General features: G+C 27.5%; 3 protein-coding genes and 1 long non-coding RNA gene across 4 annotated transcripts; 2 read left to right on the forward strand and 2 right to left on the reverse strand.

Moving 5' to 3' along the window:
* Positions 1-7,051: 7,051 nt before the first annotated feature.
* On the forward strand, positions 7,052-8,999 carry LOC108454805 (40S ribosomal protein S24-1). The gene is made up of 6 exons (XM_017753386.2): positions 7,052-7,208; positions 7,307-7,382; positions 7,550-7,591; positions 7,672-7,842; positions 8,584-8,670; positions 8,751-8,999. Exons 2-6 carry the CDS (start codon positions 7,311-7,313, stop codon positions 8,781-8,783), a joined length of 405 nt encoding a protein of 134 aa, XP_017608875.1. The 5' UTR covers positions 7,052-7,208; positions 7,307-7,310; the 3' UTR covers positions 8,784-8,999.
* A 970-nt stretch (positions 9,000-9,969) lies between these two features.
* On the reverse strand, positions 9,970-11,199 carry LOC108455022 (probable F-box protein At1g65740). The gene is made up of 2 exons (XM_017753647.1): positions 11,190-11,199; positions 9,970-11,105 (listed from the first exon to the last, which is right to left on the reverse strand). Exons 1-2 carry the CDS (start codon positions 11,197-11,199, stop codon positions 9,970-9,972), a joined length of 1,146 nt encoding a protein of 381 aa, XP_017609136.1.
* A 1,194-nt stretch (positions 11,200-12,393) lies between these two features.
* On the forward strand, positions 12,394-12,859 carry LOC108455024 (uncharacterized). Its single transcript, XR_008270637.1, has 2 exons — positions 12,394-12,497; positions 12,578-12,859. It is a non-coding gene; the product is annotated as an uncharacterized LOC108455024 (long non-coding RNA).
* A 983-nt stretch (positions 12,860-13,842) lies between these two features.
* On the reverse strand, positions 13,843-15,084 carry LOC108455023 (uncharacterized). Its single transcript, XM_017753648.1, has 3 exons — positions 15,075-15,084; positions 14,374-14,990; positions 13,843-14,184 (listed from the first exon to the last, which is right to left on the reverse strand). Exons 1-3 carry the CDS (start codon positions 15,082-15,084, stop codon positions 13,843-13,845), a joined length of 969 nt encoding a protein of 322 aa, XP_017609137.1.
* Between the last annotated feature and the right edge of the window lie 1,024 nt (positions 15,085-16,108).

Below are 16,108 nucleotides of genomic sequence, written 5' to 3' on the forward strand. Positions count from 1 at the left end.
AAATTCGGGTCCAAACTAACCCGCCCATATTTATTTTTTAGATTAATTTTATTTTAAAAAATAAAATTATATATATATATTCACTAAATACATTAAAAACGTTAAAATAAAAGTTTTAATACATTAAAAATATTTTAAAAAGTATTCATATTAAAAAATTATCTTAAATATAATAAATATTTTTATATTAAAAATAAATATAATAAATATTTTATTGTATTAAATATAATTTTTAAAAGTTATATTTTAGGTTGGATATTTAATTGAGTAAGATTTTTAAAAGTTTTAATAATGAGTTTAATTGTTATTGAATTAATAATTTAATATATATAATATAATATTTTTTATAATATAACATATTTGGGTTAGACTTGGCTCGAGGATAAAAATAAAGATATAATTTTTTTATAACAAAACATTTTACTGTATTATTTGAAACACTATTTTATTATTTAACACGATTAATTTCAAATTGTTTTGTCAATATGGTTTACTACTTACAGAATAAAACTATATTATTTAACATATTTTAAACACGTGATTTATACTTTATAATACTAACAAAAATTATTAAGATGTACCAATCGACCACTGCTTAATAAATATTTAAAATTCACCTTCTTCAATGTCATAAAATTTTCTTTTTCTTGTTTTAATCTCAAAGTCGTATTAATTTTATTGTTATTAATTAAAATTCCATAAGTTTTCAGAATTGCAGATTACTCCTTTTAAAATTAATCAAGTATGTCAATAGAATAACTTAAATTAATTTGAAAATTGTTGATACAAGTTTTCAGTTAGGAGTTTAGTGATGATTCACTTGATATAGAGCGTGGACGGGAGTAAAGTTGCAAGTGATTAGGTTGGAGGAAGAGAGGTTATGAAAAGCTCCATAGGAGCTCAGTTGGCGGAGGAAGAAAAACCAATTTTCTAAGTCCTTGAGAGTGTGTATACAAAGAAGGTACTTAATGGAGCCTATGTAATAATACCTTATTAGTAATGTAACGTGACCAAAGCTATTATTTATCTTTTCAGTCCACCCTTAATCAAAGCTATACATAAAACTGTAACACTATATGGGTTAATAGAGAAACCTTCAAATAAGGAGTTAATGACCTAATAGGACAAATTTAAAGGAACAAGCTGGGGTCAACAATCTCTTAATCCAGTGGCAAAAACATTATGTTGTAGGCATGAGATCTTTAGTTCAATCTCAAGCAATCCTATTCTTTTTTCCCACTTATAAAATATTAAATTAGATAAGAAGTGTTATATCAAAATATTATTAAGGTCCATTCTCAATTATTACTAACTCGATTTAGTACAACGTGTAGATACCTTACAAATCAACCAATAAGAAAATAACTTAATTTAAACCTTAAGCATAAAGGATAGATATATATTAATGTTCTTAATGGATCATCCCTTCTTCTCATCTCATATTCCTTGCAATCTTATTTCTTTATTTATAAATTTTGAGAGATCAAAAGTAATTTCATCATTACATTAATTTATAGTTTTATCATTTAAAAAAAAATTAAAAACAAATTTGTCATTTAAAGTGAGCAAAGCTCAGGATGAGCCCCTTAGATTTACCCTGGACTAAAGCTAAACGTTAGGCTGCAACATCAAATGAATCAACATAGAAACCTCATAAGATTACCATATTCGAACAATGAGTTCATGACCAAACAGGATGAATTTAAGGGGTAGATACTGAGCTTTGCTCATTTTAAATGATAAATTTGTTTTTAATTTCTTTTAAAAATAATAAAACTATAAATTAATGTAATGATGAAATTATTGGCCAAAGTATTATAGAGGTTCATGTACCAAGATTCAAATTGCATTTTGCCCCCTTACTCAAAAAATGGGTCAATTAGTTATTAGATATTAGATCAAATAGCTAATTGGTCATTTCAGTTTAAAATTTCATCAATTTATACTGTTAAAAATTAGTGTGGCTGACGGAATAACCGAATAATGACACGTGGTTGCCACGTGTGTCTCATACTGACGTACAAAGACCAACTTTTAATAGTAGAATTGGATGAAAAATTTAACAGAAGGATCAATGTGCTCTTTGATCTAATGTACAAGGACTAATTTATTTATTTTTTGAGTAAAGATGGCAAAATACAATCTGCAAGAGCTTCTATGGTACATTTACGTAATATTATCTTTTAGCCCCTAACTTTTTCCATACTTTCGCTCCCGTAATCAAGCAATAAGATTCAAACTCAAGCCAATACTCTAAAAGAAATAATTCTAAAAGAAATTAATTTACAGAAGAAGATTGACCCAAAAATTCTACCAAAGTTAAAAAAGGCAGAATTACGCTGTACAAAGGCAACTACCTCTTACATAGAAGCCAATACTCCAATACTTAAATCACTCGATATATATATCCATAGCCTACAAAATATTAGGAGGAAATGCTTATAGAATCTAGTTTTCTACATTTCAAACAAAATTTACCCAAATATTGAAAGGTATAGCAAATAAGAATATGAAACAACTGCTACCAACATCATTATTTTACAATCAGTAGCAGACCATTCATCGAAACAATTAGACTGTTTCGACGACGGTGATAATGACTCCGGCACCGAGCTTATCGAACTTGGAACAACAAAGAAGGAAGACCTGGTACCTTTTCGATGGCGACGACACCGCTTCGAAGCTAACATGATATTGATCAAAGCCATGGTTGATAGTCTGTCTGCTACTTTTTGAGAGCCAAAACGACTTAGGGGATAATATAATGTATTATTTGATACAAAATGGGAATGGATTGATTGTTACTTTACTATAACAATTTATAAAGATAGGTGTGGAGGTTTGTCAAATGAAGTAGCTTTCTATGCATTTTCTATGAAAGTTCCCATGCACTTTGATGGGGGCAAGTTCTTTGAATAATGATATGTCAGTTTTTTTTAGTAATAATAAATTTAATTCTTAATATTTGTATTTTTTTATTAATTTTGATTCTATTATTTTAGTCAAATATAGATATAACTTTTCATAAAAAGTCAAATCGCTTATTTTTAATGAAAATATTTATTAAAACCTTAATTTTTAACAACTGTGGCATAATAACTTATGTAGTTTATGTTGACATGATATTATTTATCTTATATTTTACAATAACAAATAATTTAAAATTTTTAAAAATACATTAAGTTCATCAAAATTAAAAAGAAGAAGCATGAAGTACTTTTGAATTGTCATGTAGTTACCACTTTTAAAATTTTAAAGTTTTAGTTAGTATTTCTATTAAAATAAATAGCAATTAGAATATTCTTGAAAATTTGATGGTTATATTCACTCTTTTTAAAAGGTCAGCATAAAATTTAATTAAAAAAGATTAAATGTTAAATTGACAAAAGAGACAAACAAGAACGACTAAACTTATCATTGTGCCTTTTTGTTAGTGTGAATGAAAGAAGCCGTGGGTAATTAATTGTCACATGTGGGAATGAAAGCTTTAAGTTGAAATAATAAAATTGAATGTTCAATTCAAGTGACTTTTATTATTTATATTTGTAAAAAAAATGAATTTATTTTAATAATTCTGTAATTAAGTTAACATCGAATCTACTTAAAAAATGCATTAAACAATATGTTTAAGATTATGATTTAGATTTAAAATATTGAATTTTCAATTAAACTAATCTATCAATTTAACGATTAATTTAAATGTTGAATGTTAGCTCAAAACTAAAATGAAGTATCTTTAAAATACACAAATCAAAATTTAAATATGTTATAATTACCACCAACTTAACTTGTGATGTGAAAAATAATTTTAAAAATTTTAATGATATTTTTATAAGATGTGAAATCTAAATTTTTAGGGTAGTATAGAATTTGATAAAAAAATTTGAAATGGACTGGTTATTTCAAAACACCACGTCACATGCTACTGTTTTTATTCAAAAACGCCGCTGCACTTTCCTGGAAATTTCCGTGTTGGAAGGAAATTGAGGAAATTGATGATGAAGAAAACACGTAGGCACTAACAATTGGTTGTGGACTTATGATTATTTATCTCTAATTTCTTAAATTAATATTATATTTAAATTAACAATAAATAAATGAAGGAAAAGTAGATTATATACGATCCAAAACTTAGTGCCATCATGCGATGATTCATGTTTTACATTTTCTTTAGTCAAAAAAAGTGATTGCCCCATTTCCATTAAAAAATTATTAATGGCAAAGTAGTACAAGGTCAATGTATCTTTTATTAGTGGTTTATGTCCAAGTAAAAAAGTCTTTAAAGAATACAAAATAAATTAATAAACTTTTATTAAATTCTTACTCGCAGTTATCGTTAAATAAAATAATAAATTAAGTTTCTCTAAAATAAATTAACAGACTAATTAGATAGTGACACATGACTTTCTAATTTAATCTAATATTTTTCTTAAAAATATTAAAAATCAGAAAAATTATAAAAAAATATTAAAATTAATACAAACTTATTAAGATTATAAAAACTTATAAATATTATAGAATGTAAAAAATCTAATAAATTATAAAAATTTTATGAAATTAATAAAACTTATTTAAAATATTTAAAATTAAAAAACATATTATAATTTGAAAAATTTTAATAAATTATAAAAATTAAAACTTATATAAATTTATAAAATTATTTAAAAATCATAAAATTTTAAACATGACCAATTAGCCCGAAATTGGTAAGGGTGTTTTTAATATTTTTATCAAACAAAATTTCATTATTCAACTATTAGCATATGTTAAAATAAAATATTCTAACTAAGATTTTTAGAATCGACTAGTGATCGAACTGATCAACTTATTGATTTATTAGTTCAACTAATCCGTCCAATTCAATAAATAAAACATTAAAAAATATTGAAATATTAAAAAAAAAGGGTCCAACTATCTGGTTTCCATCTAACTATATGGTTCCCAAGTCAACCAATCTAATAGTTTTCTTTGGACAAATACCTTTTTTTTTTGTCTAATTCGTCCAACTGACTTATCTGGTCTAGTTCAATTTTTTATATTTTTATTTATTTATAATTTTATAAATTTATATAATTAAATTTTTTATAAATTTATGATTTCATAGAATTTTAATACATTTTATAAAATTTTAAACATGTTTTACTAATTTTACAAATTTTTATAATCTGTTAGATTTTTATATTTTTATAATATTTATATAATATTTTATAACTTTTTAAGTTTATATAAATTTTATTTTTAATATTTAATAAATTTCTGATTTTTTAATTTTTATGAGAAAAACATTATATTAAATTAGAAGCTAGCACATGTCACCATTTGATTGGCTTATCAATTCTTTTTAACTGTGAAGATGATCAATGACAAAGAATGTTAATAGAGAAGCTTAGATGATTATTTTAACTAACAACAATGTTAATAGAGAAACTTAGATGATTATTTTAACTAACAACATGAGCTTAATTGAGTATGAATTTATTATAACAACTTAATTTAATTATTTTACATTTTCTTAAAAGTACAATAGATGGGTGAAATTATAAACCACACGATAACGAGAAGAGGCTGAGGTGTTTATATTTAAATTTGGTAATTTTAGTCTTATATTTTCAAAAATTGTAATTTTAATTTTGACCTATTTGTTAAGTTTTATTATTTTTAAAATTTAATGTAAATATATTATTATATTTGTAATTTTATGTTAATTTATTATTTTCACATATTATTCTAAAACAAAATTAATTAATAGATTTAATGACTATCATTTGCGTTGATATTAAAATTTCGACTTTCAAAAGTATAAAAACTAAAATGATCGGATCAAAGAAAATAAACTAAATCTACAAGTTTACAAACAGTACCACAAGACCACTAATAGAATTTAACTAAACATATTTAACTGCTACGATTGGTTCAAGATTGAAATTTCAAATGTGTTTAGATACTCAAAATGTGTTTTTATTTTCAAATGAAATATCTAATTATAAATTCCGTTTCTTTTTATACAATTTTAAATAAAATGAGACAAAATCGATAAGTTAAATATAAGTTTTGACAAAAAAACTTGAAGTCTTTGAGTAGAAAAGTTAGTATAGTTTGAAAGTTTATTTTATTATTAAGCCAGAATAAAATGGGTTAATATGCAAATTTACCACTGTATTTTAGATAAAAATTAAAAATTGTCACTATATTTTACTTTTGTTAATATTTGCCATTGTACTTTTGAACTAAAGATAAACTCACCATTCAACTTCAACTCCATATTGAATTTCACCACCTCACTTTTGTTTGTTTGAATTTTAAAACTAAAGGATGGTTTTATTATTATTAAATTTTAGTGTTTAATTCAAATTCAAATTAACTTGAAGTTAAATTTAATAAAACAATTAAATTATTTTATTTAAATAAATAAAATAATTAATTAACATGACATTGAATAGTAATAAAAATTATTATTTATAAAATCCATTTTTAAAAATTGACATTGAATAGTAATAATTAACTAACATGACACTGATCAATTTCAATCTCTGTACTTTTTGAATTATTTAGTTTTAATTCTTATACTTTTTAAAAATTAAAATTTTAGTCATGACCTAAATAGTAGTAGTTAAATTCAATGATTAGTCTTGTACTATGTGTACAATTGTAGATTTAGTCCATATTCTCCAATTGGATCATTCTCAGTCCTTATACTTTTCAAATTTTAAAATTTCAATTTTGACGCAAATGATAGAAAAACAAGCTGACAATTTATTAATTGGATTTAAGTGAGTAATATGTGAAAATAACAAGCTGACAATGCATTATACATATGATAATATATTTGTGCAATCATATTTTGGAAATAGAAAAACCTAACTTAACAAATTAAATGGTTGTTGTTTGATGAGTACTGGAATTATTAAAAAGTACAGAGACTAAAAATCACCAAATTAAAGTGCAAAGGCTAAATTCACAACTTTTGTAAAGTACATGGACTAATATCAGAATTTAACCTAAAATCTCGTACGAGGATAATCCAAAGATTCGGTTACAATTATCCTATCAACCAAACACAACCGAAAAAATACATCCCCTTTATCTACCCAAAACCCTAGTCAATTTTCTTCTTCATTTCAGCTTCAGCGCCGGCGCCTTCCAATACCCCCCCCCAAGCGGAGCGGCGCTCAAAGAGTATCAGCAGCTTCAAAGAAACCACAACTAAAGTAAGCCCTTAGTGCTCTTCTCCTTTTAATAAACTATTATATGCGTATATAACTACGTATAGTAATGTCTGGCTCTGTTTACTTTTTTGTGCATGCAGAGCAATGGCGGACAAGGCTGTTACCATAAGAACTCGGAAGTTCATGACCAACAGGCTCCTTTCAAGGAAACAATTCGTGGGTTATTTTTTATTTTTTTATTTCATTATGACAAGTTCTAGCTTTCATTCGTTTTTTTTTCTCTTTCTTAGATTGCTTTATATTGTTTATTTACTGAGAAATGTAGGAAGAGGTTTGACTGAATGGGGTTTCGGTAAAAACTTGATTTTTTTTTTTTGCCACAGATCATAGATGTTCTTCATCCTGGAAGACCAAATGTTTCAAAGGTATTTTAATAAGTTATTTCTGTTTTTAAGGTTCGAAGTTTATTTGTGTTTAACTAGCTTAAGTATGAACTGGAACGTAGGCTGAGTTGAAGGAGAAATTGGCTAGGATGTATGAAGTAAAAGACCCAAATTCCATTTTTGTATTCAAGTTCCGTACTCACTTTGGAGGAGGGAACTCAACTGGTTTTGGGCTTATTTATGACTCAGTTGAGAATGCAAAGAAGTATGAGCCTAAGTATCGCTTGATCAGGGTAAAATCACTGCCTTTTTTCAAAGTTTAAGCATTATCAGTTAGATTAGTGACCATTTATTATTCATTTGATGTTCTTTATACTTACTGTGGCATTTGATTTGTCTAGTTGAACAATTACTTGGTATTATTTAGGTCTTCAAAAGTTCAAGTTTATGTATCGCATTTAATTGGAAACACTGCATTTGTTTTAGAACTTTTACGATTTGGTACCCTTAGTTTTAGATTATTCTTTTCAATTCAAAAGATTCAGATTCTTAATAGTTTGATGGATGACATGAACTTACTCCATAAGTGTGGTTCATTCTTTCATATATATCTTAGAATATAAGTAATGTATGCTGGGAAGCAATAATTTGCTTATCATGAATAACTTTGCTAGAGATAAGGCGCCAAGAATTCATGATAGATGGCATGGCATCACTATGCTATTAGATGTTGGTTAGTTTAGCTTATTGCTTGACACTAGTTGTTATCTCATGGATTGATAGTTATCCTTTCAGTAAAGTTCGTAGTGTAGAAATAAGTTAAGAGAAGTCATTAAAACAAGCTGAATTTCCTATATCATTGGGGTCTTTACCTTTGTATAAAGAATGCTCCTTTGTTTCAGACGGGACTGCAATGCATGCAACCTTTCTCTCTTTACCTCCTTTCCCTTCTTGCTTACACAAGTTGAGTGCATGTGCTAATGCACATACACAGTTTGTGCATTGATTCTGAAGTTCTTTTCTTCCAATGATAGAACGGACTTGATACCAAGGTTGAAAAGTCTAGAAAGCAGATGAAGGAAAGGAAAAACAGGGCTAAGAAAGTCAGAGGTGTTAAGAAGGTAATTGGGGTGTTTGTTTTTTCGACTGTTCTTTCTTGAATTTATTTTGTCCATTATTTGTGACTTTGCCCACATTGCAGACCAAGGCTGGAGAGGCTGCCAAGAAGAAGTGAGATCCCCATAGATATGAACTAAGTTTCATGCAGCAATACAATCAAGCCCCTACTTATTTACCTCCATTTATATTGTTTGCCATTGAACTTCAAATGTGTAATGCTGAGTTCATTCTTCTTTTGAATATCCATTTGGATTTTTGTATTATGGACCTACTTTACCTGTTCCTATGGAGATTTTAACTTGAAATGAATTTTTGGGGTTGGAAATTGAAATCTGAATCAGTACCATGTTATGTTACCTAATGCTTTGAAATTTGCTTCTACCAATTATTGTTCCTTTCTTTTTCTTTGAAAGAAATATTAAAAATTAAGGTGATGATAGATTTATGTGTATGGTTTGCTTTTTGTTTTTTATCTTTTGCAAAAGAATTGTTTTAATTGATAACCAAATGTAATTAAGTAATATTTTTAAAAATTGTATTGGACACTTTAGATAATTTTTCTTGAAAATGTTTCATTAATGTTGGTGTTATAGTGCATTAATACAATCTCAATTCTTACACAAATAATTGTTCTAACATAAACACTTAGTATAAATTTAAATATGAAATTAAAAAATGAAAAATTAATAAAAATATTTTTCAAAACTAGTAAAAATTATTTTATCTTTTGATGAAAATAAATCATATGAATGATTAAAAATTAAAGAGTAAAATTAATTTATCCCTTAAAATGGGACTTTCTATTTGGTTTTATCCTCATAAGATAATTTTGGAGGTACAATGTTGTTAATTTGGCTCTTATTCTTTTTTTTTTTCAGTTAAATTTGACATTCAACTTTAAAAAAAAGTTAAATTTAATCATAAACTTTTAAACACAACAGCTTACAACAGGACAATTCACTTGTGTTCCATGCTAATTTTTTTATGATTTTTTTTATTTTTAATTTTAATTTTTATAAATTTTGAATTATTTTTTTATGTGACATATAAGACAAACGATATTATGTTAGTATGATAAGCACATGAACTGTTATGTATATTGTCATGCCAACAACATTAAAAATTAATGTTTTAGTCATAATTTTCACTAGAAAAATTGATTTAACTATTTTTGAAAGGTTAATGACCAATAATTGTCAAACTAATAAAAAGTATAAATATTGAAACCTAAAATAATAAAGAGTTGGTGAGTTTGAATGTAGAATTACATGTAAAAGAATAATTGATGTTATAATAGTGTATCAAGCAGGCTTATAAACTACGAAGGAGGGAATAATCCCAAGTTTTGCTGTATCAGCCAACCACCCATCACCCTTTGTGGTGTCAGAAGGAGTAAAGCTTCTAGTCTCCATATTATATACGCCCACATTTTTGTTTCTCTTCAACGCATACGAACCATTTGGAGCCATTGATGCATATAAAAAGGCTTCGAAGTCATCTATTAAATATATGTAATTTGGTTGACATCCACAAAAAGCAGAAGTCACCACAGATAATGAGCTGTTGTCACCTACAAACAAAGCACAATTTTCTATGCTTTTCATCTCCCTCCATTCCCATCCTTCTGAATTTAACTTCAGATTCCAAATTCCGACTCCTTTTGTGTAATTATAACCCCCATGCCAATGCCACCTCTTTATTATTTCAACTAGCAATAGTTCCCCTGTAGGTGACTCCACAAGATATTTTGTTTCAAAATTTTCTAGCTCAACCCTATGATTTATAGGCAAATATTTAAAAAATGACCCATCAACCTCATTAAAATAAATAACTTCACCCTTATGATCAACTGCACAAAAGTGATCTTGGTAGTATATAAGATCATGAAATACGCCCCAATTATGGTTAACATAAGTCCATTTTTTGTCTTTACTTGGCTTAGTATATGCTACGTGATGATCGGCACCAAATATGGCCATGACCATGTAATCGTCAGGGCTTGATGTCGGATTACCAGAAAGTACAACCTTGCGAATGTGATCAAAATTACTACATGGTGGATCCAATGGTGGAAGAGTAATGTAAGTATTTGGATCACAACCAATTTGTTTCCCGGGGACCAAACACAGTGGGTTGAATAAACGAACAACTAAATCGTCATCCACGGTGACCAACCATCCGTTGGAAGAGCCGACAAATGGTACTTGAAATGGCAAGGAAAGAAGCTTGTTGTCTTTGATGCTATATAGGTTCCAAACATCTTGGGCATTGAGAGGGACAATGAGCATGGGGTGCTTTAAGGACAACAAGTAGTTGATGTTCTCCGTCGCAACATTGTGCCACGCCGTGCATGTTGCACCGAATCGGAAATAGTCTGACACTGAAGCCAACCTTTGTAATATCAAATCAACAAGCTCATTTGGTAGTTCTGCCCAATCTATAAGTAACAAAACCAAACATTATTCAAGTTACAAAGTCAGTTCTTTAAAATAATTAATAGTTTAAGAATACAATAACTCACCCGAATTCATGCTTATCTACTTTAATGAAAACTACAATAATATATGCTTTCCACTGTAGAAAGAATTTGGTTTTGTGAGATAGCAGATCAAGTTCTTAATTATGTGTTAATGCATATACATATATATAAGTTGGAAAGAAGCATAATTAGATTTAAACTTCAAATCTCTATTCAATTAAGATTCGTTGAAACTCAATTCGAATCTACAAACAAGAATAATTAGACCCAAACTCCATTACATTATTAAATTAAGATTCATTCAAACCTAATTTGAATTTATAAAATATTATTTGAAATCCAACGAAAATCCTTATAGAAACCCGATTTAATTAAAACAAAACCAATTAGGATTGATCTTACATATATAATAAAATTAAATATAATAAAATTATATTATATAATTGTTTAAATTTAATTTTTAATAAAAATCTAAAATATTAAAATAAAAGTAATACATTTTAAAAATAATATAGACAAGTTTCAAACAGGTTTGAATTAGAATTTGTGTAAAATTTTAGAATTGAGTTAATATTTAGTTAAATAATTATAATTATTTATTTTAATAAGGGCTGATATTATCCTAAACTATAACAAACATGTCTACGTAATCTTGAAAAGAAAATCAACCTCACAAATCAAGTGTCGGTAATAACAAAATTAGCAATTAATTTAAATATTTTTGAGTTACAATCACAGTGGTAATTATAATATGTATACATTATTGAAAATTTAAATATAATATTTATAATAAAAACTCGAAAAAATTAAAGTTTTAAACATTGAGAAACTGCAGTAATAATTTCTTGTTTAAATTAAATCCACAGCAAGATCTCCCACCCGCTATTTCCACGCGCTTATCCTCACGTTTGGAAGTCACACCCCTCGCTAATCATTCTATTCATGATAGATGACATGGCATCAACATGCTATTGTATTTTGGTTATTAGCTATTAACTCATGGGTTGATACTTGTACTTTCAGTCGAGTTCGTAGTGTAGAAATAAGTTAAGAGAAGCCATTAAAACAAGCTGAATTTCTTATATAATGGGGATCTTTACCTTTGTATAAAGAATGCTCCGTTGCGTCAGACAGGAATGCAATGCATGCAACCTTTCTCTCTTTACCTCCTTTCCCTTCTTGCTTACACAAGTTGAGTGCATGTGCTAATGCACATGCGCAGTTTGTGCATTGATTCTGAAGTTCTTTTCTTCCAATGATAGAAACGGACTTGATACCAAGGTTGAAAAGTCTAGAAAGCAGATGAAAGAAAGGAAAAACAGCGCTAAGAAAGTCAGAGGTGTTAAGAAGGTAATTGGGGTGTTTTTTTTTTCGACTGTTCTTTCTTGAATTTATTTTGTTTATTATTTGTGACTTTGCCCACATTGCAGACCAAGGCTGGAGAGGCTGCCAAGAAGAAGTGAGATCCCCATAGATATGAACCAAGTTTCATGCAGCAATATAAGCAAGGCCTACTTATTTACATCCATTTATATTGTTTGCCATTGAACTTCAAATGTGTAATGCTGAGTTCATTCTTCTTTTGAATATCCATTTGGATTTTTATATTATGGACCTACTTTACCTGTTCCTATGAAGATTTTAACTTGAAATGAATTTTTGGGGTTGGAAATTGATATCTGAGTCAGTACCATGTTATGTCACCTAAGAAATTTGGATTTACCAATTATTGGTCCTTTCTTTTTCTTTGAAAGAAATATTAAAAATTAAGGTGATGTTAGAATTATGTGTATGGGTTTTTTTTTTTTTTTAAAAGAATTGTTTTAATTGATAACTAACTGTAATTAAGTAATTTTTTTAAAATGTACTGGAGACTTTATAAAAGATATTTTTCTTGAAAATGTTCATTAATGTTGGTGTTATAGTGCATTAACACAATCTCAATTCTTGCATAAATAATTGTTCTAACATAAAAATTTAGTATAAATTTAGATATGAAATTTTAAAAATAAAAAATTTCTTTTTCAAAATAAGTAAAAAAATTTTTCTTTGGATGAAAATAAATCGTATGAATAATTAAAATTAAAGAGTAAAATTAATTTATCCCTTAAAATGGGGCTTTTTATTTGGTTTTTGTTTTATGTTGAAAGGAGAATTTTGGAATATTAATTTAGACATAATGTCAAAGTTAACCTTTAATGTTTATGTTTTTTTTGTCAATTTGACTTTTACTCAAGTTAAATTTGACATTCAACTTTAAAAAATAAATCTAACTATTAACTTTTTAAAAAGAAAAATAATATTTTTAATGAGAATACTAACTAAAATGTTAAAGTTTTAAACATAATAGCTTACATAACAATCCACTTGTACTCCACGTTAATTTTTGTATGAATTTTTAATTTTATTTTTGATTAATTTTGATTTTAATTTTTATAAATTTTGAATTATTTTTGATGTGTATGTTAGTACGGACGTTGTCATGCCAATAACATTAAAATTAATGCTTTAGTCGTTATTTTGGTTAGAAAAATAATTTAATTATTTTTCAAAAGGTTAAAGGTTAATTTTAGCTTAAAAAGAATAATTATCAAATTAATAAAAAATATAACTATTGAAACCTAAAATAATAAAGAGTTGTTGAGTTTGAATTTAGCATTACGTGTAAAAGAATAATAGATGCTATAATAGTGTATCAAGCAGGCTTATAAGCTACGAAGGAGGGAACAATCCCAAGTTTTGTTGTATCAGCCAACAACACATCATCCTTGGTGGTGTCATAAGGAGTAAAGCTTCTAGTCTCCATATTATATACACCCATATTTTTGGTACTCTTCAACACACACGAACCATTTGGAGTCATTGATGCATATAAAAAGGCCTCGTAGTCATCTATTACATATATGCAATTTAGTTGACATCCATAAAAATCAGATGCCACCACAGATAATGAGCTGTTGTCACCCACAAACAAAGCACAGTTTTCTATACTTTTCATCTCCCTCCATTCCCATCTTTCTGAATCTAACTTCAGATCCTAAACTCCGACTCATTTAGTGTAATTATATCCCCCATGCCAATGCCACCTCTTTATTATTTCAACCAACAATAGTTCCCCTATAGGTGACTCCACAATATATTTTGTTTCAAAATTTTCTAACTCAACCCTATGATTTATAGGCAAATATTTAAAAAATGACCCATCAAACTCATTAAAATAAATAACTTCACCCTTATGATCAACTGCACAAAAGTGATATTGGAAGTATATAAGATCATGAAGCACACCCCAATTATGGTTAATGTAAGTCCATTTTTTGTCTTTGCTTGGTTTAATATATGCTACGTGATGATCGGCACCAAATATAGCCATGATCATGTAATCGTCGGGGCTTGATATCGGATTAGTAGAAAGTACAACCTTGCGAATGTGATCAAAATTACTGTATGGTGGATCCAACGGTGGAAGAGTAATGTAAGTATTTGGATCACAACCAATTTGTTTCTCGGGGACCAAACACAATGGGTTGAGTAAACGAACAACTAAATAATCGTCCATGGTGACCAACCATCCGTTGGAAGAGTCGACAAATCGGTCGACATATGGTACTTGAAATGGCAAGGGAAGAAGCTTGTTGTCTTTGATGCTATATAGGTTCCAAACATCTTGGGCATTGAGAGGGACAATGAGCATGGGGTGCTTTAGGGACAACAAGTAGTTTATGTTCTCTGTCGCAACATCGTGCCACGCCGTGCATGTTGCACCAAATCGGAAATAGTTCGACACCGAAGCCAACCTTTGTAATATCAAATCAACAAGCTCATTAGGTAGTCCTGCCCAATCTGTAAGTAACAAAACCAAACATTATTCAAATTACAAAGTCGCTTTTTTAAAACAATTAATAGTTTAATAATACAATAATTCACCTGAATTCATGCTTATCTACTTTAATGAAAACTACGATAATATATGCTTTCCGCCGTAGAGAGAATTCAGTTTTGTGAGATAGCAGCTCAAGTTTTTAATTATATGTTAATACATATGCATATATATATATATATATATATATATATAAAAGTTGGAAAAAGCATAATTAGATCCAAACATCAAATCTTTGATCAATCAGATTCACTAAAACTCAATTCAAATTTATAAACAAGAGTAATTAGACCCAAACTCCATTACATTATTGAATTAGGATTCACTGAAACCTAATTTAAATTTATAAAATATTATCTCAAATCCAACAAAATCCTTACACAAATCTGATTTCATTAGAACAAAATGGATTAGGATTGATATTACATATTTAATAAAATTAAATATAATAATATAATATTACATAATTGTTTAAATTTAATTTTTAATAAAAGTCTAAAATATTAAACTAAAAGTAATATATATTTTAAAATAATATAGACAAATTCAAAACATGTTTGAATTAGTCATTTATAAATATAAAATAATTTATGTAATATTTATTTAAATGATTATAATTATTTATTTTAATAAGAGCTGATATTATCCTAAACTATAACCAACATGTCTATGTAATCTTGAAAAAAATCAACCTCAAAAATCAAGTGTCGGTAATAATAAAATTAACAATTAATTTAAATATTTTTGAGTTACAATCTCAATGGTAATTATAATATAAATAAATTATTGAAAATTTAAATATAATATTTATAATAAAACTCGAAAAAATTAAAAGTTTTAAACATAGAGAAAGTGCAGTAATCAATTTTTGTTTTAACTTAAATCCACAGCAAGATCTCCCACCCGCTATTTCCACGCGCTTACCTCACGTTCGGAAGTCACACCCCTCGCTAATCATTCTATTTAATTTTCAAGAATTAAAAAAGTAAAAAAGCCGCTTAGAAAAAAAAAGCGAGTCAAACGGTAAAAACAACCACCAAGGAACCAGGGCTAATGAGAGATTGCCACGTAAACAAGCGAC

This window comes from Gossypium arboreum, chromosome 9, assembly GCF_025698485.1.
Source record: "Gossypium arboreum isolate Shixiya-1 chromosome 9, ASM2569848v2, whole genome shotgun sequence".
Classification (NCBI taxonomy): Eukaryota; Viridiplantae; Streptophyta; class Magnoliopsida; order Malvales; family Malvaceae; genus Gossypium; species Gossypium arboreum.

What these genes read in the sequence shown, in the direction of transcription:
- LOC108454805 (XM_017753386.2), top strand. Translation starts at nt 7,311, where the DNA reads ATGGCGGACAAGGCTGTTACCATAAGAACTCGGAAGTTCATGACCAAC. An exon ending in GAAGACCAAATGTTTCAAAG is followed by an intron (nt 7,592 to 7,671) that starts GTATTTTAATAA and finishes ACTGGAACGTAG; the next exon opens with GCTGAGTTGAAGGAGAAATT. An exon ending in CTAAGTATCGCTTGATCAGG is followed by an intron (nt 7,843 to 8,583) that starts GTAAAATCACTG and finishes TTCCAATGATAG; the next exon opens with AACGGACTTGATACCAAGGT.
- LOC108455023 (XM_017753648.1), bottom strand. An exon ending in CAGTTGATCATAAGGGTGAA is followed by an intron (nt 14,185 to 14,373) that starts GTTATTTATTTT and finishes GTCGGAGTTTAG; the next exon opens with GATCTGAAGTTAGATTCAGA.